Source organism: Corvus cornix, chromosome 13 (genome assembly GCF_000738735.6).
Source record: "Corvus cornix cornix isolate S_Up_H32 chromosome 13, ASM73873v5, whole genome shotgun sequence".
In the NCBI taxonomy this organism is placed as follows: domain Eukaryota; kingdom Metazoa; phylum Chordata; class Aves; order Passeriformes; family Corvidae; genus Corvus; species Corvus cornix.
The window spans coordinates 3816956-3840825 of NC_046343.1; the positions used below are offsets into that span (position 1 = coordinate 3816956).

At 49.7% G+C, this 23870-nt stretch overlaps 2 protein-coding genes across 8 annotated transcripts in view; one reads left to right on the forward strand and one right to left on the reverse strand.

Moving 5' to 3' along the window:
- Positions 1 to 1131: 1131 nt before the first annotated feature.
- Positions 1132 to 9539, reverse strand: ZNF346 (zinc finger protein 346). The gene is made up of 7 exons (XM_039559740.1): positions 9448 to 9539; positions 9172 to 9275; positions 8989 to 9084; positions 7070 to 7220; positions 5346 to 5585; positions 2744 to 2837; positions 1132 to 1479 (listed from the first exon to the last, which is right to left on the reverse strand). Exons 1-7 carry the CDS (start codon positions 9506 to 9508, stop codon positions 1374 to 1376), a joined length of 852 nt encoding a protein of 283 aa, XP_039415674.1. The 5' UTR covers positions 9509 to 9539; the 3' UTR covers positions 1132 to 1373.
- Positions 9540 to 9882: 343 nt separating this feature from the next.
- Positions 9883 to 23870, forward strand: part of UIMC1 (ubiquitin interaction motif containing 1) — a 39828-nt gene continuing 25840 nt past the window's right edge. For 5 of the 7 annotated variants that reach the window (XM_039559696.1, XM_039559697.1, XM_039559698.1 and 2 more), the window contains exons 1-3: positions 9883 to 9991; positions 14241 to 14398; positions 22398 to 22485. In XM_039559696.1, coding sequence (XP_039415630.1) covers positions 14249 to 14398; positions 22398 to 22485 — 238 coding nt within the window. In that variant the 5' untranslated portion in view covers positions 9883 to 9991; positions 14241 to 14248. Of the gene's footprint in view, positions 9992 to 10197; positions 10365 to 14240; positions 14399 to 22397; positions 22486 to 23870 lie in introns of those variants that run through there. The other 2 variants (XM_039559695.1, XM_010399666.4) reach the window with 2 other exon arrangements.

The following is a 23870-nucleotide window of genomic DNA, read 5'->3' on the forward strand; positions in this document are numbered from 1 at the left end:
AGCAACCCAGCTCAGTTAAGGTTTAACCAGGCAGAACTTGGCAAACATAAACCTGCTGCTCCCTCTGGGGAGCCAAGAATGTGGGGCCCAGCGCAGGGGCTGCAGGACAGGGACACCAGGAGCCCAGGCTTCACCAAGCCCCCAGCATGGCACAGGAGCATCCACAGATTGGGGCAGTGAAGGCTGAGCGGGGAACATACAAGTCGAGGCTGATCTGGCAGGACAGTGGGCAGTGTCATGCCTTGTCCCTGCTGCAGCCCCGCCACCTCTTCCTGCCCCAGCTGTGTGGGGGAGTGCTACAGCTGGTACAGGGAACGAGTTGCATGGGACCAGACCATGTGCTGCTCCCTGTGGGGACATGGCACACACCATGTGCTGAGTTGGGCATCAGTAGGCCAAGCAAGCAGGAGCTTTGCTCATCAGCCCTGTCCCTTGCACAACACATTGGGGGTTCATCCCGGTAAAGCAGCAGCCATGGCAAGGAACTGCAAGGCAGGAACGGGGCCACCCCAGTCTTCCCAGCCCCTAACTGTAAGCAGGCACCCGGTCCTGACTCCACATCTGCACCTGATTTACTCATTGGAGCCAGCGAGGCCACAGGGATGGCAGTGGTTGGGGCTGTGGCCAGGGCTGCGCTCCCCCCAGCTGAGGCAGGGACCCCAGGTGTGCTGCTGGAGGAGCAACTGGCTCCACAGAGCTGGCTGAGGCCTGGGGAGAGGACTGTGGTTCTTCTGTGGAGGATGTGGCTGGTGGGTGGCTCTGTGCTCTGTCCCATGCCTGCCAGCCCAGAAGGCAAAGGAGTTCAGCCTGGCGAGGAAGCCAGAGCCCTGGCCCAGGGCAGGGAGGAGCAGAGCTGGGCCAACAGCACACCAACACCAGGGCACACCTGGGTACAAGTGACACGCTCCATCCTCAGCCTCCCGGCCATGTGGGTGGCTCTGGTCCCACAGCCAGGCTCCAGGTCCCCTCCTGTCATGCCCAGGAGTGCCTGTGCATGCTGGTGTCCCTCTGAGAGCAGTCCAGCAGCAAGATGGGCAGCCCCCCAGAGTGGGGACAAGGGAGGAGGTGCCATTACTAGCTTGCTGCCAAACCCTCCTTACACCAGATACACACTTCCTCTCACACCGCACCCACCTTCACAGGAAGCAATTACACAATGAAAACTACTCTAAGGGAGTGAAGTATTTGCTGTCTAGCAAGTCTCTTCCAGCTGGATCCTTTTCCTGACAGATTCAGTCCCCGTTCTGCTCAACGGGTGTATACAGGAGGGTAGGGTTTTGCTTATCCAGAGGGATAATGAAACGATTGTGGGCTGGCAAAGGATGTGCGTTCTGGGGCCACCAACAACTCCAAGAATAGTGCTGCAACTTGCTCTAGAAGTCTTGGCTGAAGTAACTGTAGCCTCCTGGGGCAGTTGACTCTTCCCGGACATACTGCTGTGGCGGGAACGGTCCGACAACCGGCACTGCTCCCGGCATCCTGCACATGGAAGGGAGCAAGGAAAAAAAGGAGACAATGTCACAAATGCTCTGAAATGTGCCAGCTGCAATCACTGCTCAGCAGGCAAGGCTGTCAGCAGAGCAACAGCCCACTGCAGCCAAGGCAACAACTTGCCAGAAAATCTTCCAAGTGAATCCTTGCCCTCTGTGCCTGTGTGTAAACAGACACCTTTAGCATGGCAGAATTAGCTGCGGCACAGCTCAAGGACTGCTAAAGAGCTCCCATTACAAAGCAAGCATCCTGCCTCTCTGCAGGCTGCAGAAGCTGGAACAGGACTGCACAGCTGAATCCAGAGCAGCTTTCTGAAAGGGAGTTGTGTGGCTGCAACAGCTCCGACAACAGCAGTGTCCTTAAAGGGAACATTAATGCGTGTGAGCTGGGAACATCCTCAAAGTTATCTCTCCAGAACGGGATACTTCCTATTTGCCGACCTAGTTGTACTGTTGGAGAGCTGGAACTTGCCTGGGATGAAAGGTGTCTTCCCATCAAGTACTCCCCAGAGCTGAGGGACCAGGAGGCTGTTATTCCATAGACAGGCAACAAGAGATCCCAGTTTTCTTCCTGTCCCTTCTGGGGAATTTGGCTAGGAGCCTGCCCTCCCTTCAGGTAGGATTTCCTAATACCTCTTCCTTCTAAGAAGCTTTCTAACCAACCCAGGCTCATTACTGAGCCTCTTTTAGTGAAGGCTCTTAAATGAAAGATTGACAGTCTCCAGAACAAGTATTTTTGGTATAAATCATCTGGCAGTCTAATTTTTTTCAATTAATAATATATGCAGGGGATATCATTATTTAACTTGCCAGCTGTGAGAGCGAGTTCAGGAATACAGTCCAGGTTTCTGGAGCGTGCTGACTATACGCCAAATTTTAAAATAAGCAATCCCAACGGAGATTAGAATGGCAAGCAGATCTCCACTGAGCCACTCCTTAATTAAATTAAAATCTCAGTTGTTAAGAGAAACTGTGTTTAATAGGTGTCAGGTTCACTGCAAAGGTCTGTGCTGAGCTGAACTATTAGGAACCAAAAGCAACCGGAGGCACTTCCACATTGGCAGCATGGCTGGGCTGTCTGCAGAGGGAGCTCCCGGAGCAGCGTCAGGACACAGAGAGAGCCTGCACAGACCCTGCCATTCTGTTTGGAAGTGAGCTGGAAACACGTGTTCAAAACTGCATTTTAGGTTATATTTAGGCCATCGATTTGAACAGCGAGGCTGGAAACACACTTAGACAAGAACATTACTTACTGATTCTTGTGTTTGAAGCCACTGATGTGAGCTTGGTACTGCTCTATGGAGTTCAGCACTATGTTACATGTACTGCAGGGGTAGCCCTTCCCAGCTGAAACAGACAGCAATGTTAGCACACACAGCTAGCCAATCCCCATGCCTGAGTTAGAAAGAAGCAAGATACTCAATCACCTGATTTATTAAACAAAGACAAATAACAGTCAACAATCTGTTGGAGGGGAGGTCACAGAATCCCACTACCCCACCATGTATCAGCCAGTCATTGCAAGGGAATCACTAAGCCAAAAAAGCTTTCCTGATCAGAACATGGTTTGTGTATCGCTAAAAAACACACATGTTCCCTACAAATAGTTCCCAGTATCAGGCATAGTAAAAGTTTTGGATTCGGACCCCAAACCTAATGCCTTTGCAACTCCATTTCTCTCCCATATTCCTACTTCTGCTGATCTGGACATCTCAAAAGAGAAAATGAGGGAGATACTGAATTTGTAAGCTCACAGCATTTCAATAAAAAAGGCAGCCAGAGGAGATTACACCCAATGTCCAGCTCCACAATGCAGCATTTTGCTAAATCTTGCTGAGGTGCCAACTGAGGATTTTAAGCTCTGTCCTCAAGCAGTTTGGTTACAGTCAGTGGATCAGTTAACTGCCAGGAAAAAAAAAAGTTTCCAACAATAGTGGTACTAGACAGGATCAATGGTTTTGTGTAACATGACAACTCCAGCTGGACTGAAAGTTCAGGAGGTCACAGATACCAAAGAGGCAAGTATGGCAGCACAGGAGTCTCTAACAGGGAAAAATTCTGGCAGTTGTCCTCAAGACATTAAATGTTCCTGAATTTTGGCTCACTGGGGAAGGGCTCTGGCTGGGAATCTCACAAGGAAAACATTTCCTTAAGGTGAAAGAGGAGACAGACCCCAGGCGTGCAGAGCAGCAAATCATTGGGAAGCTCAACTCTGGATGTAGCAGACACTTCACCACGCAGCTGCTGCACCTCAGACATTTCAGACTCCACTGGGACATTTGGCTCTCAAAATGGAGCTGGATCTGGACAGGAAAGGCCAGAGAAGCTGATACAGCCCTGTATCAGCTGCTTTCCTGCACCATCAACGTAAAGGTTTCTCTGTCGCAAACCCATCCAACAGGTGTGTGCACAAAGTTGTCTAAACTACACTCCTCAACCCCAAACCACTCGTTCCAAAGAACTTTAGGCAGGCAAACACCTCAGTGTTGCATTTGCGAAGAACACAACTTTATCTGCTGTGAGTCAGGTCCCAGCAGAGAGTTTAGGGACAACTGTGGCTGTTGGCACACAGACACAGGCAAAGAGAGTGGGACAAAATATCCCTGACTGCAGCCCATCTCATCTGAGAAGCCCCCGATTATAGCCCAGGCTCTGAAACCTTTCCTGAAGAGCTGAAGTGCCCTGGAGATGTGACTACGTATTCTGGTTCTGCTGGCACTTCTTGAGACACATCAATTACACAGGCAGGGGCACTGCCCACCTACCCAGGCAACAGCACTACCCCACCTACCCAGCCCACCTGGGCTGGGGCTCCTGCCACTGTCAGCGCCTGAGTCACACTCAAATGGAACCATTCATCAGACCCAACTAATTAGGTGCAGAGCAGATGGGTAACGTGAGATATCGAGCACCTTTTCCATCTCCCACACGGCCACGCAATGTGGGAGAGAACATTACTTGGCTAATTGAGCCTCATTTGTCATAAGTGCTACCGGTATCTAAAGGTGGCCTGCAAAGAATTAGAATAATTAATCTTCTGCTTGTGTGGGTTTTTATGACAGAGAAAGAAGCCCTTGATGAAGATTTTAAGATGATCTGTCTGCTTATTATTTACCGCAAGTATCCAGCACGTACTAAGACTTCCTGGTCCAACAGAAGGCTGCTGGGAGGAACAAGGGAGTTTTCTGTGAGTGCCTAATGCTTTCACTGGACTCCGAGGGCTTTCATCACGTACAAGTGCTCATAAGCAGCAGATCATAAACCAAAAGAGTTTTGACTGTCTGCCTAAAGTTCTTCCTTAATAGCTCTGGGGTTTTTTTTTTCCACATTCCTGCTTGCTCTAGAGAGAGTTGCATTAGTTCATCAGATGGAGGTGCCCACACAGAGGCAGAAAGGCATTCAGGGAGAAATCTTTCTGGCTTTCATGTGCTTTGAAGCAGCAGGTGCAGTTAAACCTATTCCTTCCATCTCTCACTAGTCCTCTCAAAGACTACTTTTGAGCATCAAATGCCACTTTTATCTTTCCATTTCGGATGCAATCACCTAACTAGAAACAGTACTGGCCAAAATCCCTGGATTATCCGCATAGAGAATAAAAAGGACATGTCCCCGATTAAACAACACCGCATAACACAACCCAAAGCTTGTCACGAGTAGCTACAGTCTAAAACATCTGCTGCCGGGGGTTACATCAACCAAATCAATCTTAGGGTGTATAATCAAGTTCCTCATCACAAGTAATACTCCCCTGCTCCCTCCACACAGGCTCTCTTGTCCAAAGGCCTGTCAGACACATTCTGCTTCTCTCCCACCCTGCTCTTCAGCTGGTTATCAGCCTCCCTGTTGAGAACTCACCCATGAAGGATGATGCTGGTGCATCAGGGGTTCGGCCGTAGTGCGCCATCAGCTTGTGTTTGGTCTCCTGCTTTCTGTGCTTCTTGCCTACGTAGTGCTGTTTTGCCATAAGGGGGTTGTTGAAAGTGGCATGGCAGAGGCTACAGAACTTGTCCGGGTCAGTAATGTCCTTATTCTCTTCGTTAGAAGATGCAGTAGAGGTGGGGAGGGCAGCAGGGTGTTTCTGTGGGGGCACCGTTTCTGTAGGGTGAATCCAAACTCCTGGTCAGTCACAGAACTCTGAGGTAAAAACCAGTTACTTTATTTCCCCCAAACCCACATTAAAACCAGTAACACACTACATCTAAACTCCAAACCTAGCCAATTTAAGATATCTCAATAAATTAATGATTTTCCTACCTCTTCCCTTAATGCTGCAGAATTTAAAAACATGTGGTAACATAAGTCAGAGTATGCCAGGAAAACTTCCAGGGCTTAAAAAATCCAACAGATTTGCATATTTCTCCTTAACATAAGCATGACTGTATTCAAGAAACACTGGGTATGAATGAGCTTCCACCTGCTGTTATCATCCCCCAGACAGAACATGGGCACAAGCCCTTGCACAGCAAAGGCGGTGGGATTCTGGAAGCACTGTGCAGCCGCAGGACTTGATCCTGAAGTCATGAGGAGTCTTGCCTGAGACACAGCATAAATGGGACCAGGTCTGACACAGTGAATCCACACAGGGAAGCAGGTCTTCTGTGTGAGAAACCTGCACCATCTCACTCCAGGGTGCCAAAGAGCAGCGTGAGTAACCTGCTAGGGATCAGAGAGCTCCTCTCATGCAAGAAGCAAAGGCACACACCAGACTGCTCAGTGAACATCTACCTCTTCCTGCAGGCTCCTATCATACCCAAAAGCAACGACTCCAAAGAACAAGAAGATCCCGGAGGTGGCTTTGCTCTGTGCACACATTTTAGCAAAGCTGTAAAGACACACTGGGACAGACAGCTTCTGCCTGGAAGATCCCAGGAGTCAGGTGTCTGGGTGACTCACAAGTCCCCATCTTGGAGTTAGCACAAGCTGCCATCCTCAGGTGCACTCAGTGGCTGTGTTTTCCTTCTGTCCTGACCAGCTGCAGCCCCCCAGGCCCATGTCTACCCCTATGACCTGGACAGAGGGTGTCACTCCCCACCCACCAGGCCTTTCTGGATGCTAAGCAAAGGGATTGGATACACAGGCAGTGGCACTGGGGCAGACAAGGTCAGAACACGCACATACTGATGCTCCCCAGCTGTATTCTCCCACTCCCCAGCAATCTGCAGCTCCCACGTCTGTGAACCTCAGAGGCCACATTGTTGTAGCTGAGCAGCCCTGAGGAATGTGCCATATCAGAGTTCCACCAGTCACTTCAGTCTGTAACCTTTTAATGAGCATTGTATCCTGTGACAGACACTTCTACATCTTAATGTCATATTCCTAGTCCCTTGACATAGGGATAGGTACAATGGCTGCTGCCAGCTGCATTTCCTCCAAACAAAACAAAACAAAACAGCACACAACTTCTTGCCAATGCCAGCCCACCAAGCAGGCTGGTACAGCCAAATCTCTGGAGGTGCACTGTTGGCTTACTCTGTTTCACAGCAAAGAACACACACTCCCTCACAAGAGCTCATACTTGGGTGCAACAAACCTCTAAACAGCCCTTTGGGACAATGCAAAGGTGCTGCAGACACTCATACCTTCTACTTTGGGGGCCTGCTGCTTCATGTTCTTGGCATGAGTCTTGCCCAAGTAATGAGATGTTGCCACGGCCGGAGAGGAGAAGGTCATGTTGCAGATGGGACAACACTTGTTCCTGTCCTCCCCATTGCTGCCTTCCTGCTTGCTGTCCTGTGCACAGAGAACCACAGAGTGGCTGAGGCTGGGAGGGACCTCTGCAGGTCATCCTGTCCAGCCTCCTGGTTTTGAGGAGAAACACTGTGGTTTGGGGATCTAAGAAAAGGTCATCAAAGACATTTGGGTGTTAAGTTGATGAAATGTGACCGAGTAGAACTTCCATGATGCAGCATCACCCTCTCCCTCCCTGCAGAGTGTTCTCGACCAGATTACTGTTTTCAACCTGTTGGCAAACACTCCAGGCAGAGGGGCAGCCCGGGCCTGTTTGGGCTAAGGACAAGGTTAAGCGTGTGGCTGCCAAAATTGGACCACGAAGCTTTGTCCCCTGCAAGGTGTGAACTGAGCAGCATAAACATTGCTATCAGCTGGGTCATCTGCAACACAACACCAGCTGAGGAGGGAGCAGCAGGCAGTTCTCAGCCTGACACTATGTGCAAAGGCATCTGCTGTTATCCCCCCAGCTCCCTGCAAATGCCAGAGTTAGGGATTACAGCTGAAGCAATCATAAAAGTAGGATCTGTTCCCCAAGGGAGTCACGGGGCAGACAGATGGCTGAATGGAACGTGGGGCCTTTACTGACCAACAGGCTCCAGCTACCAGCTGAGGGAACCTAAATAAGTAAAATAAAGAATGCTCTGGGAAGAGAATTCCTGCGGATGGTGAATCCAGCGTGCTCTGCGTGCTGTTATGCAACGATGCTCCTGACAAGCTGTTGCTCCTGTTCTTTGTCATTTCAAGCAAGACTATCAAAAACAGGAACACGCATTTGTTTAAATGGGGAGGACAAGCTCAAAGAGGCTGAGTGGGGAGGGCAGCAGGAACTGGGACAAGGCCTGGTGAAACAGCTGCCACTGAACTTCTCAGTTCTCACAAAGCCCCTTCCAAGAGCATTTTCCTCGTTCACTTTCAAGACTGTGCAACTGCCTTTAGCCAAGCAGGTCCCACAGAGCTGCATTTAGCCCTGGTGGGTCCTGCACTCACAGAAACGAAGGATGGGTCAGGCTGGAAGGGACCCCAGTGGGTCATCTGGTCCAACCTCCCTGCTCAAGCAGGGTCATCCCAGAGCACTGGGCACAGGATTGCATCCAAACGGTTCTGGAATATCCCCAGTAAGGGAGACTCCACACCTTCTCTGGGCAATCTTCCAGTGCGTGGTCACTGCACAGGTAAGAAGTTCTTCCTCATGTTCAGGCGAAACTTCCTGGGCATCAGCTTCTGCCTGTTGCCTCTCACCCTGTTGCTGGGCACCCCTGAGCAGAGTCTGGTTTATCCTCTGACACCCTCCCTTCAGACAGTTCACAGAATGAGAGAATCATTAAGGTTGGAAAAGACCTCCAAGATCATCGAATTCAACTTTTGACTGATCGCCACCTTGTCAACGAGACCAGAGCAATTGAGTGCCATGTCCAGTCATTTCTTAAACACCTCTAGGGACGGTGATTCCACCACCTCCCTTCCAATACCTGACAACCCTTTCAGTGAAGAAATTCCTCCTGCTGTCGAACCTGAACCTCCCCCGGCACAACTTGAGGCCATTTCCTCTTGTCCTGTTGCTGGTTTCCTGGGAGAAGAGGCTGATCCCCGCATGGCTACAGCCTCCTGACAGGGAGTTGTAGGCGGCAATGAGGTCTGCCCAGAGCATCTTCTCTCCAGGCTAAACAATCCCAGCTCCCTCAGTCGCTCCTCAGAGCAGTTACCCTCTAGATTGTAAGAAAATTGATTGTAAACGTTACTTATAGACACTGATCAGGTCTCTTCTCACCTGCTTCACCTCCAGCTTCATCTTCTTCCCGTGAGCACCCTCCTCCCCGCCGTGGATGGACAGGTACCGTCTCACCTTGTTGGCGTGTTTCTTGCTCTGGGAAAAGCAGAGAAACCCTTGTTCGGTGCCTCGCCGAGCCCGAGGGTGGGCTGGGGCGGAGGCGGGGGGCTCCCCCTTCCTTACCTGGTAGTGAGCCAGCCGCTGGGACTCGGAGATGAGCAGGGCGCTGCACACCTTGCACTGCGCCTCGGTGAAAATGTGTCCGTTCTCCCGGATCAGCCGCTCCACTGTGGGGTGAGGGGGGTGGGACACAAAACGGGGGCGTCAGCGGCCCGCTGGGACCCCGCGAGATGCGGGGCGTCCCTGTTCGGGATGCCCCGCACCTCACAGGATCCGACAGGGCTACAGGGCACCTCGTGGGGCCCGACCACCCACCCGCCCCCGGTCCCGCCGCCTCACCCGCCTCTTTGCCCACCAGCGGCCCCGCAGCGTCCCCGTTGCTACCGGCCCCGTCCGCCATGGCCGCCGTCGCCGCCTCACGCTGCTCTCGCGAGAACCCGCCCGCGCGCCCCCTCCGCGCCTAGCAACGGCGGGGCGGTGTCCCGCGAGAGCACCGCGCCCTCCAGGGGAGGCGGCGGCGGACATGTTGGTTGTGGGCATAGGTGTATTGCGGGCAGCCCCGTGGCGGATCGTGTTTGTGGGTGCTTAAACGACGCAGCGCGTTCCCCTCCTGGGAAAGCGGCGTCCGGGCTGAGAAAACGGCGAGACCGGCAGCGCCTCAGAGCGAGGTGTCCGGACCCGCTGCCCGCCCGCCACGGACATGGCGTTGCCCACTTCAGCATCGCGATGAGCACGTGAGACGCAGCGAAGCCGCCGCCGCCATCTTGGGTGAGGGCAATGAGGCCTCCGCCGCCAACTTGAGCGCGGGTGCGGGACCCGCCGACCGGGGCCGGTGCGGGAGACCCGGCGGGGAGGCCGCGGGCAACGGGGCGGCCCGGGCCCGGTAAGTACCTTGTGCCCTGCGGGGCATGCCGCTGCCCTGCGGCGGGTGGGCCCCGGGCGAGCCGCGCGGCTCCCGGGACTGCGAGGGAAACCCCTTCCCCCGCCCGGGGCCATTCTTCGGCCCCTGCCCCCGGGCTGGCTCCCCCCAAGTATGATCCCCGGTCCCCGCCCCCGGCGGCCCGGGACCGCCCCCAGCACTGTACCCTGGGGAAGGGACACCTCCCGTCCCCCTCTACGGGCACTTTTTCTGTTTCTTGCCGGGAGGGGACCCAGGTGCTGTGCCTGGGGATACCCTGGAACTCCTCCTGGACCATCCCCTGGGGAGAGGACCCGAAAACCGGAGCTCTGCCTTGGCCGCATACCCTGAGATCGAGGTGCTCCTGCCTCCCCTGTTCCTCTTGCCAGGCCTGGCTCCCTCCCCTTTTCCCGGGGCAGCCCCTGCACTCTCCCTTCCCTTAGGTTTGCCCACCTGTGGCTGATCCCTTTCCCCAGAGCTCACCCCTGTCCCGCCTGGGATCCCCCATGCTTCTCCCCAGCTTGTCGAGTATCCCTGACCCCATCCTTGTAAATTTCCCTGCAGAGCCCTCCGTGCCCGAAGGCAACGGGTTGGGAAAGGGAAAGGAGCCTGGGTGGGTTCTGGGGCGAAGGTCGCTTTTCCCCCATGTACAGCGTGGAAAACATTTTCCTCCCCTGCCCTTGGAGTAGGGAGATGCTGCGGGCTGGACTCGAGGGCACTGGAGCAGGGAGCATCTCCCGAGAGCTCAGCAGCCTGTGCGGATGCGCCCGGCCATGCGTGGCCTCTGCAGTGCCCGTGTCCCCTCTGTGCGGAGCCAGCTCTATAAACGGATCAATCCTGTAAACAATTTCTCTCTCCCCGGGGCGCTGCCAGCCCTCATGTCCTGCTCACGGAGCATCAGCTGGGCCCTTCGTGCGGGGTCGAGCCGAGGGTCCGGGGATGCTATTTCCATGGAAGCGTGTGGTGCTGACCCGCCTGAGCACGGGGAGCGTCGTGCCTCTGCTTCCCGAGGTGGGGGGAGTTGTTTACGAAGCGACAGCCTGTGTCTCCAACGGCTCAGGAACTCATCCGGGGATGAGAGTCATTCATTTTTTTTGGCTTGGTTTTTTCGAGCATTTTTCAAGCTGTCACAGCTTGGCAGGTCTGTAGCTGCAGTGTCAAGATTTAGAATTATTCTGTCGGTAATTGCTTTCTGATTCATCAAAATGATAGATGAGAGGGAAAATGACAAATAATCACAAGTTGGGGGATCTTCAAGGATATCCCTAAAAATGTGACTGGAGAAGCATGGCATGTGCGAGTCCCTTGTCAGGAGGTCACCTTTGCTGTCAGAGCGTTTACAAAGAAATTCTCTTAAATTCAGAGTTGGAAAAAAATCTGGATAACTGCAAAATGAGTCTGTGAACTGGACTGCAAAGGTAATTTTAGATAATTCAGTCTCTGGCCTTTTTTTTTTTTTTTTTTTTTGCTGGGTCTGAAAGCAGGTATCTTCCCCTCAGGCACTCACAACTATCCTTTCCAAGAGTCCTAAAAGCAAAATATGCTCAACTTCCCTGCCTGAAGAGGAGGTCTGTGCTCTGATGCATGTTTTCTTCTCTCAGCTATACCAGCTTGTCTAATAAAAGCTATTACTGCTCTCCTACTCACAGCCTCAGACTAGCACAGCTACGAGTGATCTCTTACTTGTCTTGTTCCCTTAGTTACATTTTCAGAGACTCTCTTTGCCACAAGTCCCTTCATTTTCAGAAGCGTTGTGGGAGTTGTGTGGTTACATCTCTTACATCTCCTCTTTTCTCTCCTTTAAATGTTGAAGGTAGGTGACTCATCATAACTCCAGTTGATATTTCTCAGTGATCTCTTATTTAGCACAGAGCACCGAGCAGAAGATGTATCGCAGAGTCAGAGGAGAGATGGTGATACTGGAGTGGATTTAAAAAAAAAGAGAGAAAAAAAAAAGAGGCAGCACAGCAGTTGCTTGTTGCTGTTGCTTTTGTTGTGGGGGTAAGAAGGTTTATAGGCTGCCGCTCCAAAGCCTCAGTGACCCTGCGTGGGCCCTTCTGTGCTCCTCATGGCGTATGAGTGAGAGGTTTTCCAAAGATAAGGGAACGTTCTCCACCACCGTGGATGCCCTTCATGGGGGGCAGCTCACAGCAGCTGGGTGCAAGGCTTGGCTCATCTCCCTGAGCAGGGAGGACAAAGAGACCATTTGGAGCAAAAGATAAAAAAATAGGGAACGTATAGTGAGGATATTCCAACAACACTGGAGTTCAGCTTAGCTGGAGCTGAACAGCTCTGTTTTGCAAGAGCCAGTGCTTTACCAAAAGCAGTGCTTGTTTTTATTTTCCCCTCCTTTAATGGCTCCAAACTGACAGAGAGCAGGACTAAATTAGATATTAGGAAGAAATTCTTCCCTGTGAGGGTGGGGAGGCCCTGGCAGAGGTTGCCCAGAGAAGCTGTGGCTGCCCCCGGGATCCTTGGTAGTGTCCAAGGCCAGGTTGGACAGGGCTTGGAGCAGCGTGGGCTGGTGGAAAGTGTCCCTGCCCACGGCAGGGGTTTGGAATGCGATGATCTTTAAGGTCCCTTTCAACCCAAACCATTCTATGATTCCTTAACAGACAAACACTGGAGGACTGGAGTGGTCCTTGCAGTCACTTTGGCTCCGTGGCTGCCCATTTGTGCAGCATTCTGCTTTCAGAGGGCTCAGCAAACCTTTGGTGCAAATCATGACTCACCAGGATAATCGCCTTTTGTCTCCGGGCGTGTGTGTGCATGTATTTGCAGAAGGAAGGCTGCAGATCGTAGGGAGAGAACGTGGTTATTCCTCACCTTGCTGCTCAGACTGTAGATGGAGCAGTGCATTGCTTTTCTCGGCGCTGATGGGGGTTTTGGCCTCCCTTAGTGTTTCTATACGCTGTGGCTGTTTGCAATTTTGTGGTGTTACAGAGAAGGGTTTGGCTCTATCCTGGGTGATGTAGGGTCTCTGTTGTATCTTCTCTTACTCTTATTTTAGATCTAGGCAGCACATCTGAGCTATTTCAGTGATCTTGAAGGAAGGCAGAGTGGTGCTGTGGAAGGACACTGGTCTGGGAACCGGCCAACTTAACTTGCATTTCCAGCTCTGCTGTTCCCTGATGTGGAACGAGGGGCTTGTTGTTCAACCTCTGTCTGCACATGTTTAATTGAACTTCAGCAGAGCTGGTCATGCTCAGCCTGCTTTGTAAGGCTCTTTTACATCACAGTTCAAGAAGCACTGAATGTTGTTGTCGAGGTACCAGGCAAACAGCAAGAACAGTCAGGAAAGGGGGATTTAACTCTGTGCCATCCTGCTGCTCTCCCTCACTGAGATCTCTTACCAATCCTCTCCTCTGAGCTCTTTTGGATCCAAGCAGCAAATGCTTGCTGTGCATCCCTCTCCATCAGTCTATGGGCTGCCAAGGGAAGGGATGCTGAAGTACCAGTTTGCATTATGTGGGCACCTGCCCTCAATTGTGCCATGCACTCAGGTTTGCACTAATAACACTCAGCAGGTTCCTCGCTGCTTGTTAAGTGTCTTCGTTAATGCGGATGGTTTGGGCATGTCTGGATGGAGTTCTTCCGGAGGCTGCTGATCATTGAGAAATCCAGACTGCCAGATAAACCTGTTGTCTTGTTTCCAGCCTGCCTGCTGCCATTGCCTGTGTTTTCTGTCTGTAGTGCTGGAGCAGCCGTGCAGACGGCAGGACAGCATCCTTGAATGAACAATGCCTTTCCCCCTGGTTTTGTCGACTACAAAAGCTGACAAAGGGCTGTGCTGTGGTGATTTCTTGGACTGGTGGGCAAATATCAGCTTGATCCACTGCCACAGCCCGGTTTGTTTTGGTCAAGGTGTGGGGCTGAGGAGGGGAGGTTGTGTTGGAGGGTGGGAGACCTGCTGTGATGCTGTGGAGGAGTTTGCTGATGGGCTTTTAGAGGAAAGCCTCATTTCTTTGGAGCAAGGCATTCAGAGTGGCTTTGGTCTGTGTTGCTCTTCCCCTGAAACTCCTTTTTAGCAATCAGCTGTAATAAAGTGTTCTTAACTAGATGAGTGGTGACTGGTGCATGTGGCTCCCAGTAACACTAAATCCACCACGCTTTGTAATAAGGTTTCAGTGCCTGGGGTCTTTTGCCTAAAAATAGCAAAAAAAAAGAAAAGACTGTTAGGGGAAATCTAAATCAGAAGGAAACAAATGGCTTTTAATCTTTCCCTGTGTTTCAGAGTGAAGGATGCCGAGGAAGAAGAAGCCTGCAGAGGGCCTGGAGTCTCAAGGTCAGGATGGGGAGGAAGAGGAGGAAGAGAAGAGGAACCCAGCCAATGCCAAGAAGAAGCGCAGTTTTGTGGATGCATTTATTGTTATATCTGACAGCGATGGAGAGGTCAGTGACGGGTTTGAGGTACCCAGAGCCTTTGCTGGGCCCTGCTGCTGCAGGACACTACCCAAGCAGCCCTCGCTGTCGTGCTGGGGTCAGGCTTTGCACAGAGGGTCTTGTGCCATTCCTTTTCTTACATACGAGATGAATCAAATCCTATTTGACTAGGAAATGAATGGTGTGCTTCGTGAGGGTGAGTTATGAGTCTGGGATTTGATAACCAAATCCTCTCAGAACTGAATCTGAAACGTAATTTAAAAGTAACCTTTCCTCAATCCCTTTACAAATCTTTTTTTCATAATTTTTATTTGATTGATTTCCAGCTAAACCTCAGCAACATGATTCTGTATTATGTGCAAATAGATAAGAAAATGATTCATAACTCAGGCTTGTGAGTAGCTCAGAGACAGGCGGTGTCTGGTAAACTGGTTCTGAGTTACAGGAGCCTGAGTTTGTAACCCAGCTCCAAAGGGTGTAAAGGTGAATGTGGCGTGGGAGTGCCTGGCTAAGGCATCAAGGCTCAGATCCCTGATCCCCAGTGTCGGCTTATGCACATCAGCATTACTTTCAAGATTGAAATGTCTGTGTTGGTTACACAGGCGATGGGATGAGCACGGGAACTCCTGCCTGGGGGAAACCCAGAGCCCTGAGAACCTGTGCCTGACTTAGTGAGGTACATGAGAGGAAATTATTACAATCAGGTTTTTTATGTGTGACTCTTAAGGCTTTGCTCTGTCTTGGTGGTGATTGGGGATCCTAAGCTGCTTTTTGTAATTCCACCATTTTCAAAAGCATTTCAGTTTGCTCTCAAGCTGTAGATCTTAAATCAGGTCCCTTTTGCTCCCACATCTGCAGTGTGCTGCTTTCCAATAAGGCGATTACCATGAGGAGGGGAATATCACTAGAAATAAACAGTAAGAAGCTGTAGGGCAAACGATATTGGATGTTTTTTCTTCACATTGTCTGAATTCTTTCCCATTGGGAAATTCCCTGAAAGAAATGGAACATATGGCAGTAATAGTTCAGTGGGGTTAAACCCTTAGCTCTGCAATATGCTAAGTTAACTTCAGATGTTGCTGCATCACTGGCCTTTATTGTGAAACCTATAAGGAAAAAAGAAATCAGCAGCTATAAGAGCTGCTGCAGTACATAAAAGATCAGGACCTGTTATTGTCTGCAATTATTCATCTCAATGTGCACGTATCTGAAAAAGAGGAAACAAACGTCTCTTAAAACACATCTATAAAAAGGTTAGGCTCCCTCACTGTTCTGTAAGTTTGTCTATAAACAATAAATTCTGATGGCATAATCGGTCATATTACAGAAAAGGATATGCTCAGAGAGGCCGTTAAAGAGCCAATTAGGTTCTGTTTAAGTGACAACAGTTCAGTCAGTTGAATGAGTGGATTTATTCAGTTCAGTCTCTTTCTGTGAGTCATCAGCTTCCAGATCCACTGCCACAGTCTCTTGTCGTGTTGGTTTCTGCAAAATCAAACGCAAAACTGATTTACTTGGGATCTCAAAAAAATAACTGTCTGCCTTCTGTAACTGTCTCAGCTCTTCTGTGTACATCAAGTTGAATTTCAATTTTGAACGTTGTAACTGTTGTTCTTGCTCTGGTAAGACCTTGTGAGTTCGAGAAGAGGTGTGGGAAGCTCAGATCAATAGCAATTTTAGAGAACAATACATTCTCAATTAATCTTGCATCTGTTAGGACATGGTTCCTTATGAATCAAAAGCTACAAGGACAATTTGGGCATCATTGATTCGATGGCTTTCTTCCTTGGCAGTCTCTTGGCAGGTATCTATAGAACAAGTCCCTAGTTCTGCTTCCAGACCAGCAGATCTTGTAGCAGCTGCACCTGGAAAGCCTCCAGCTTCTCACTTTTGATGATCTTTGGCAGACTGCCTCTCCCAGGAATTTTTCAGTCATGCTGGATTATCAAGCTCATCCATGTTATTTTGCCAAGTTCCCTTTCTTTGCTCATGTCTATGCTGTGGCATCTGCAGAGCTGCATCAGAAAAAAGTTTTCTGGATGTGAGGCTTTCTGATGTCTGCATATCATCCTGCATTCGGGGAACAGTTCTCTTTTTTTGGAAAGGGTCAGACAAAATAAGAACAGTCTCTCTGGCTCTGTGGAAACCAGAGGAGTTGACCTTCTTTGTGCAGACTGTGTCTGTGAAAATGCAGACGTGCTGAATGAGTAGAGTGGTTCCCATCTCCCCTGGCTGTTTAATCCCACAGGGAATTGGTTGCCTGTGCCAGAAGATGGCTGTTCATTCACAAATACACAGCATTGCAAGTAGTGCCCAACAATGCCCTCTCTGAGCATGACAATTCCTGGTCTCCTGAACCTCCTGCTTGAATCAGGCTGTTGGTAAAGACCCCTGAAGCCACATCTGAAAGATGACTGTTCCTCAGCATGAGGCCTGGCCAAGCATGAACTCTGAGCACAGCCCAAAAGTTTTGTTGACCTGTTAGACTGATCTGCAGCCATTAGTGCAGCTGATCTTCAAATGCTGCTGATCTGGTCTGGGACCTTTTGGAAGGGTCTTTTTCCTGGGTAGATCCTTTGGGAGCTTTGAGAGTACCTGCCTGCACTTACAAAGTTGGCATCAAGTCTCACAAGCTCTTTCTGCCAGATCCATCAGCTCTGCCAGCCCTCGGGGAACATATGACAAGACTCCAGGGTGATGGTGCCGTCTATTTCTGCATGGCCTGTCTTCCCTTTGGTGTGGAACATCCCTTTGCCTGAGTGTTCTGTGTTTGGAGATACTCACAGTCAGGGTAATCAACAGCATGTGTTGATGTTCCAGATCAGATTTTGGCTGTGGTGCAGAGGGAGGTGTGTTTAGGCATTGGCTGGAATACCCAGCCACTGCCCTATCCTGTTTCCATCAGCTCTGACAGTGGGCACTCACCTCAGGACCAGGCATGGCCTGAGGGACATCTTGCTGTGGAGAAGATGGCCCTGGAAATGTCACAGCCAGAATGGCAGTGCCCACCTGTCATAGCTGAATCCCATCCAGTAGCTGAGTGCCAGGCAGCTGCTTGCTCACTCCCACCCCATGGTGGGGAGGAGAATTGTGGGGAAAAAAGTAAATCTCATGGGTTGAGATAAGAACAGCTTAATAATTGAAACAAGATAAAATATAATAATACTATTAATAATCCTAACGATAATATCAAGAATAATTGTAATGAAAAAAAAGGAGAGAGGAACTGCTTTTTATCAGGAACTGTAGTGATGGGACAAAGAGGAATGGGTTCAAACTGAAAGGGGAGAAATTTATGTTAGATATATGGAAGAAATTCTTTACTGTGAGGGTTGTGAGGCACTAGAACAGGATGCCCGGAGAGGCTGTGGATGCCTCATCCCTGCCAGTGTTCAAGGCCAGGCAGTGAGCAACCTGGCCTCGTGGGAGGTACTCATGGCAGGAGGGTTGGAATGAGATGATCTTTAAGGTCCCTTCCAACCCAAACCTTTCCATGATTCTATGAGTAAAACCCAAGAGAAACCAGTGCCACAATGCAGTTGCTCACCACCCACTCACCGATGCCCATCCAGTCCCTGAGCAGCAGTCGGTGTTTCCCAGCCAATTCCCCCCTGTTTCCACACTGGCCATGAGGTTCTGTGGCATGGAACATCCCTTTGCCCAGTTCCCCCAGCTCCTTGTGCACCTGCTCACTGTCAGAGCACAGGAAACTGAAAAGTCCTTGATTTAGAGTAAGCACTGCTTGGCACCAACTAAACCATTGGTGTGCCATCAATGTTATTCTCGTACTAAATCCAAAACACAGCACTGCACCAGCTACTAGGAATAAAATTAACTCAATCCCAGGACACCACCTCACTCACACCACTGACCATCCGAGCGAAGCAGAGCCACGTGGGAGTATTGCTGCAGTGCCCTGCTGTCTCCATGGGCTCTGCTGGTGCCAAGGGACCCGGTGCCTCCATCTCCCAGAGGAGAATGCAATGTGAGTTGGTTCTGGAGGAGGCTTCGTGGCTCTGCTGAGCTCACTTGATGAAAATCAGACTGATCTGGATCCAGGCTCCTCACAGACGAGTAAAAGCCCTTTTTCCTACAGAGTTCTCTCCTCTTGTGTCAGGAACTGCGTATCCTGGCACGATCCCCGTTGTGTCTTGTTGTTCATCTCCACTTCCAGCAGGTTTGTTCTAATGAGCTGAAAGAGCAAAGCTGAAACAGATTCTGAACTGAAGTCAGAGACTAATAAAGTAGGGTGTGATATTAATTTCAGCAGCAGCCTTGGCAAGAGCCAAACATGGCAATTCCAACATCTAATTGGCTTTTAAAAATAAATTAGTCTGGTTTTCATCTGCATATTTCCCATGCAGGACGTGTGGTGTTTGGCTGTACCCTATTGTTAGATGGTCCCAACTGCTGTTGAGCAGTAAAATTACCCAGACCTTTTGACTTTGCAGCCTGCACTGTTAGGGGTGGAGACATTCTACTGAAGCCTTTCCTTCCCTGAGTCAGTAGAAGCTGATTTCTGTGGTTTATCATGTGGATTTGAGGGAGCAGGATGTGGGATGCTGGCTACTGGCTTCCATTTATGGGCTTTTAGGAACGAGTGGAGCTGTATCTGTTTCTGCTGGCAGAGTCAGGTTCTCTTAAGTATGTGCAAAAGCATTTTTAAAATGGGAATTTGATTTCCTGCTGTCTGGTGAAACCAAGCAGGTTACAAAAACAAGGAAGAAGAACAGTGGCTGCCTTCCACTAGATGTGTAAGGAACTTTGGAAACCTGTCTATTTCTTGATCTGTGTACAGTGCTGACAGTGAAATTGCTCATAAGAGAGCATCATAAATTAAAGTGCAGAGCCTGACACACAGGAAGAGAATTTGGGTTCCTTCTGGCCGTTATGCCTTGAATTGACGGCAGAGGAGGAGGGATGCTCTCCAGGCTGGCACTGAGCAGAGGTGTGCAGTTCCTACCTCGCCTCCACTATAATAATTAGTTTCCCTTGGAAGATATGTGTTGGAGATGACCTTGTAACTGAGAGTATTGGCTGCAGTTTGGGAATATTTTAATTGATTAAGATTATTTTTGGACTAGTGATCTTATTAGAAAGGCAGTTGGTTGAGTGGCCCCTTGAGTTCCTATTATCCTTGTAGATAGATGAGCATTAAAAGGTTGGGTCAGGAAGAGCAAGCCCTGTTGTCTTCTTTGAATTTTCTTGGCCCCTTCTGTTTCTACCATCCACTCCTGCATATGCAGAGCACTCTGGGGCCTGCAGGGCTCTCTCTCAGTAGAGGTACAAACAGCCATAAATCCTAATTAAAAGGTATGTTTTATTTTCTGGGTTTAAAAATAAAGAAGATTTAAGAATTCTTGGAATTGAGATGTGTGTATATATTTTGGCCCATCAGGATTAATTGGATTTGCTTCAGCAGTTCACTGTACCGTGGCTGTTCAGTAGAATGCTGCTGAGCAATTTAAACATCTTTCTCAAATGTATGAGGTTCATACAACACGTGTCCTGCAGTAATTTTGCTCCTGCCACTGATGTAAATGTCGAGATTCTTCAGGACCAGCACAGGGAACCGAGGCACATACTCGGCTGTGCTGTGGGTCCGGGCAGCGCGCCCGGCGCCGGGCACACTGTTCCCCTCGGAAGCCTTGGAGGTGTTTGAGCCCTGGGTTGTCCCGTGGTGTTGATGTGTGTTGTAAGTGTGTGTCTCTGTGCACAGAGCAGGCACTCCCAGCCACAGAAAGTTTGGTATGCTCATAAATCACATCCGTGCCCTGGAAGAGAGCTGCAGATGAGAGTGTCAGGGTTGACCTTCCAGCAAGTGCGGGAGTGATGAGGGGAAGATTGATGCCTAGAGAGAGGAGCTGGGGATTTACAGAGCCTGTTAGGATTAAATTGCCCCTGTTTTAAGCTGGCGTGGGTTTAGCATTGTTAGACAGGTTTTTGGGGGAGGGCAGGAGAGCTGTTGCTGAACCTCCTCCAGCATATAATCCTGGTGCAATCCTGATGCGATCCCATGGATTGTTCCCCATCCCATGAGGTGTGAGCAGCCCATGAGGTCAGCGTGGGGCTGGTGCTGCAAACCAACACAGGGCAGTTTGGAGTGGGAGATCCTGTGGCTTATGGAAAACTGTGGAGACAGGCACCATGCCAGGGCCCTGGAAGAGAGAGGATTTCACCTCTTGAGCAGGAGCTGGGCATCCATGTCCTAGGAAGAGAGACTCTGGATGTGAAGCAGCCTTTTGGAGACCCAGTGGCAGATCTTGGAAAGGGGGTGCCCAAACCAGTCTGTGTGGGGAAGAGGAGGAGTCAGTCACAGAAAAAGCCCTTAGGAGCAAGCATGAGTGTGTGTGTGGACTTGCCAAGCATGATTGCTGCTGTGTTGTGAGGTGATTCTCAAGTCAGTGGAAGTGAGGAATGGTGTAGGTATTAGGGCATGTAAAAGCTGTAATGTATTAGGGTTTCAGGAAACCACCTAATAATATGTCTTGCAAAATCTTAGTTAGATAAATAATTTAATTTGGTCTAGATAGCAGCATTCCTGGATTGAAATGCTGCTAAAAGACTGTCAATAAGAGCTGCTGATGAACAAAAGAGAGGCTCATCTGGGGGAGATGTAAAGCTGAGGCCAAGAGAATCAATATTAGGTCTGTGTGTGTTTTAACATCCTCATTAATGATCTGTAAGAGGGAGCAAGTGGTGTATATAGATTAATAAAATCTACAGATAACACTAAAGCCAGAGATATCTTCAACAAAACTGAGCACAGAGGTGCAGTCCAAAGAACTTCACAGATTCAGAAACATGGGCAAAGGACAAAAAAACCTGATGACACTCGAAAATAATCAATGTATCTGTTTGTGTTAAAGTAGCTCAAACCATGTGCCCCTCTTTGAACCCTCCTCCTGGCACAGGAGGTGGAATGAGGCACAAGTGTGTGGCCAACATGTCTCATGGGCGGCAAAACTCAGTGCAGCTGCAGAGGGAGCAGCGCAAAGCTCATCCTGGCCAAGCGTGGGTCTCTGCCTGAAACACTGGATTTGATTCTAATCCTACCTGATTTAGAGAGACAAATTGGAAAGGGTCCAGTGCCAGCCTTGGGTAATGTGTGCACCCTTGCCTAAGCCGTTAGGACAGCAGCTTGCAGAAATTTGTGTCATTTAAGCCTGTGCCCATTTGTGCTGCAGTCCTTGTGCTTAAAACAGCACACACTTAGATTGTTCATGGGAGTATTGTTCCAGGAAGCCTTGAGAGAAAAAGTTTCTCAAGTATTCAAGTTTCAAAAATGAAATACTTGTGGCAATATTGCCCAGAGAAGCTGTGGATGCCCCTGGAAGTGTTCAAGGCCAGGTTGGACGGGGCTCTGAGCACCCTGGTCTAGTGGAAGATGTCCTTGCCCATGGCAGGGGCTAGAAATGAGATGAGCTTTCAAGTCCTTTCCAACTCAAATCATTTCTTGATTCTGTGAATAAGATGAGATAATAGCATGAGGAGAAAATACAGCTGGCTCTCCTGCCCTTGGGGTGCATAGGTGTGGGTCTCCAAAAATGGCTAGAGGTTCTAGTTTTGATCATCTGAAATTTCCTGGGCATAGTACTAGAAGCTGCATGGCAGGAAACAGTCCTGGCTTACAGGTGTGTGATGCTCAGTTACAAAAAGGTTCTATTTTCCTGTTTTGAGTGCTTACAAATATCAATGTTTTAGCAAGACCAAACAAATTCTCTCTAAAATTGTGGGTAGCAGGTGCAGTGCATGGTGGTGACTGGCATGAAGTCTATTGTCTCTCCTACTTCTCTGTTTATGTCAGTCTGTAACTCTTTTTGCTCGTTATGCTTATCACACAGCTTTTAATAGTTACAGAATGTGTTTGAATTACGTTTGAAATTCAAATTTCACTCAAATAGATGCTTGTTCTTGAACCAGTGTTTGCATCTGAGTAGTTGGGGGGAGGGGGCTGGTAGTATTTCTTACATATTGCATGCACTCACCATGTTCTTTTCCATTACAGCAGGAGTCAAAGGAAGAGAGTGGATTGCAAAAGAAGAGAACAAAGCAGCTGGATCGAACGAAGTTTGCTGCTAAAAGAAAAATTGCACGTAGGTCTCGATTGTGGGGCTGGGGAAGTTGTCTGGTGCTGAAGTTGTCTGGTGCTGAGCAGCTTCTGCTGTTTGTGCTAGAGATTATTTCCCTTTCAGAAAGGCCGTTACATAGCTGAGGATGTAGAAAAGACCCTTCAAAGGGCTAAATTTTGCCTGTCAGAATAGGCACTCTGTCACTTGCTTTCTCCCCAGGCAGTGTGTGCGCAGACCGGTGCACTTCCAAAATAAGTGTGTGAGGGTGTTGGTACCTCACCGGGTTCAAAACTGGCTGAGGCTGATCTGAACGTGCCGTCAGTCACAAACTGCTTTCCTGTCCAGGCCCCTCTGCTTCTGTCTGTCCCTGAAACATCACAATGCTCTGACCCGACAGCTGCCGCTCAGGAAGGATCTGAGTCGCAGCTGACAGTTCTCTGAAATCATCAGCTCACAGTGTGGGGGCAGCCAGAGCACCAGCAACGTTGGGCATCATAAGGAAGGGTGTTAAGAACAAGGGATTTGGTTGATGTCATTTTGCTGTTACATAAAGTGTTGGTGCACCCTTGTCACAGTGCTAGGTGCAGTTCTGGCCTCTGCGTAGCAAGGACACAGTGGCACATCCAGAGCAGGGCAGCCCAAGCCATGAAGGGGTGGAACAGCTGTCTGGTGATGAGAGACTGGAAAGCCTGGGGCTGCTTTGTTAGGAGAGAACGGTGGGATCAAAGTTCCTATCAGGAAGGCAATGCCTCAGCTGAGCACAGAGCTGTTGTTTACTGGCTCCTGGGGTGTATCAGTGGAAATAGCAAGAGATAGATGAGTTTAAAACGGGTGAAGGACAGTAATGCTTCACACAGCATGGGGTGAACTCCTGGAAGTTTGTGTCACAGGAGGTTGTGGAGGGGTCAGTATCAACAGCTTTAATAAGGGATTAAATGCATTCGTGGACAATAAATCTATGAACAGAGGCTAAAGGCTGGGATGTTCCCGCTCATATTCTGATGTACAGGCAGAAGGGCCCACTGACTATGGCCAGGGTGCCTCTGCTCCCTGTACCGCCCCACATATTACAGCAGCCAGGCCCCAGAGGGTCCCCACTCGTCTTCCTGTGCTCTGTGAGGCAGTGGTCCATCCAGCACATAAAATTCAGGACGTTTTAAAATGGGAGAGATGTTGCCTCCTGCAAAACCCAAAGCAATCACTGAACAAAATGGAGCACACCAGTGCTCCGCAAGCAGCAGGAGTTGGGCTTGTCAGTCCTCACAGGGCTTGTGTGAATTAAATTGTTTGTAATAGAGGCCTAAGGCCATAGCACAGAACAGCCCAGCTCTTTGTGGGAGCTGCAGCCCACTGTGCATGTCTGTGTTGAGCAAGTAAGATAGCAAAGTCAGAGATGGGGAAAGAGTTCT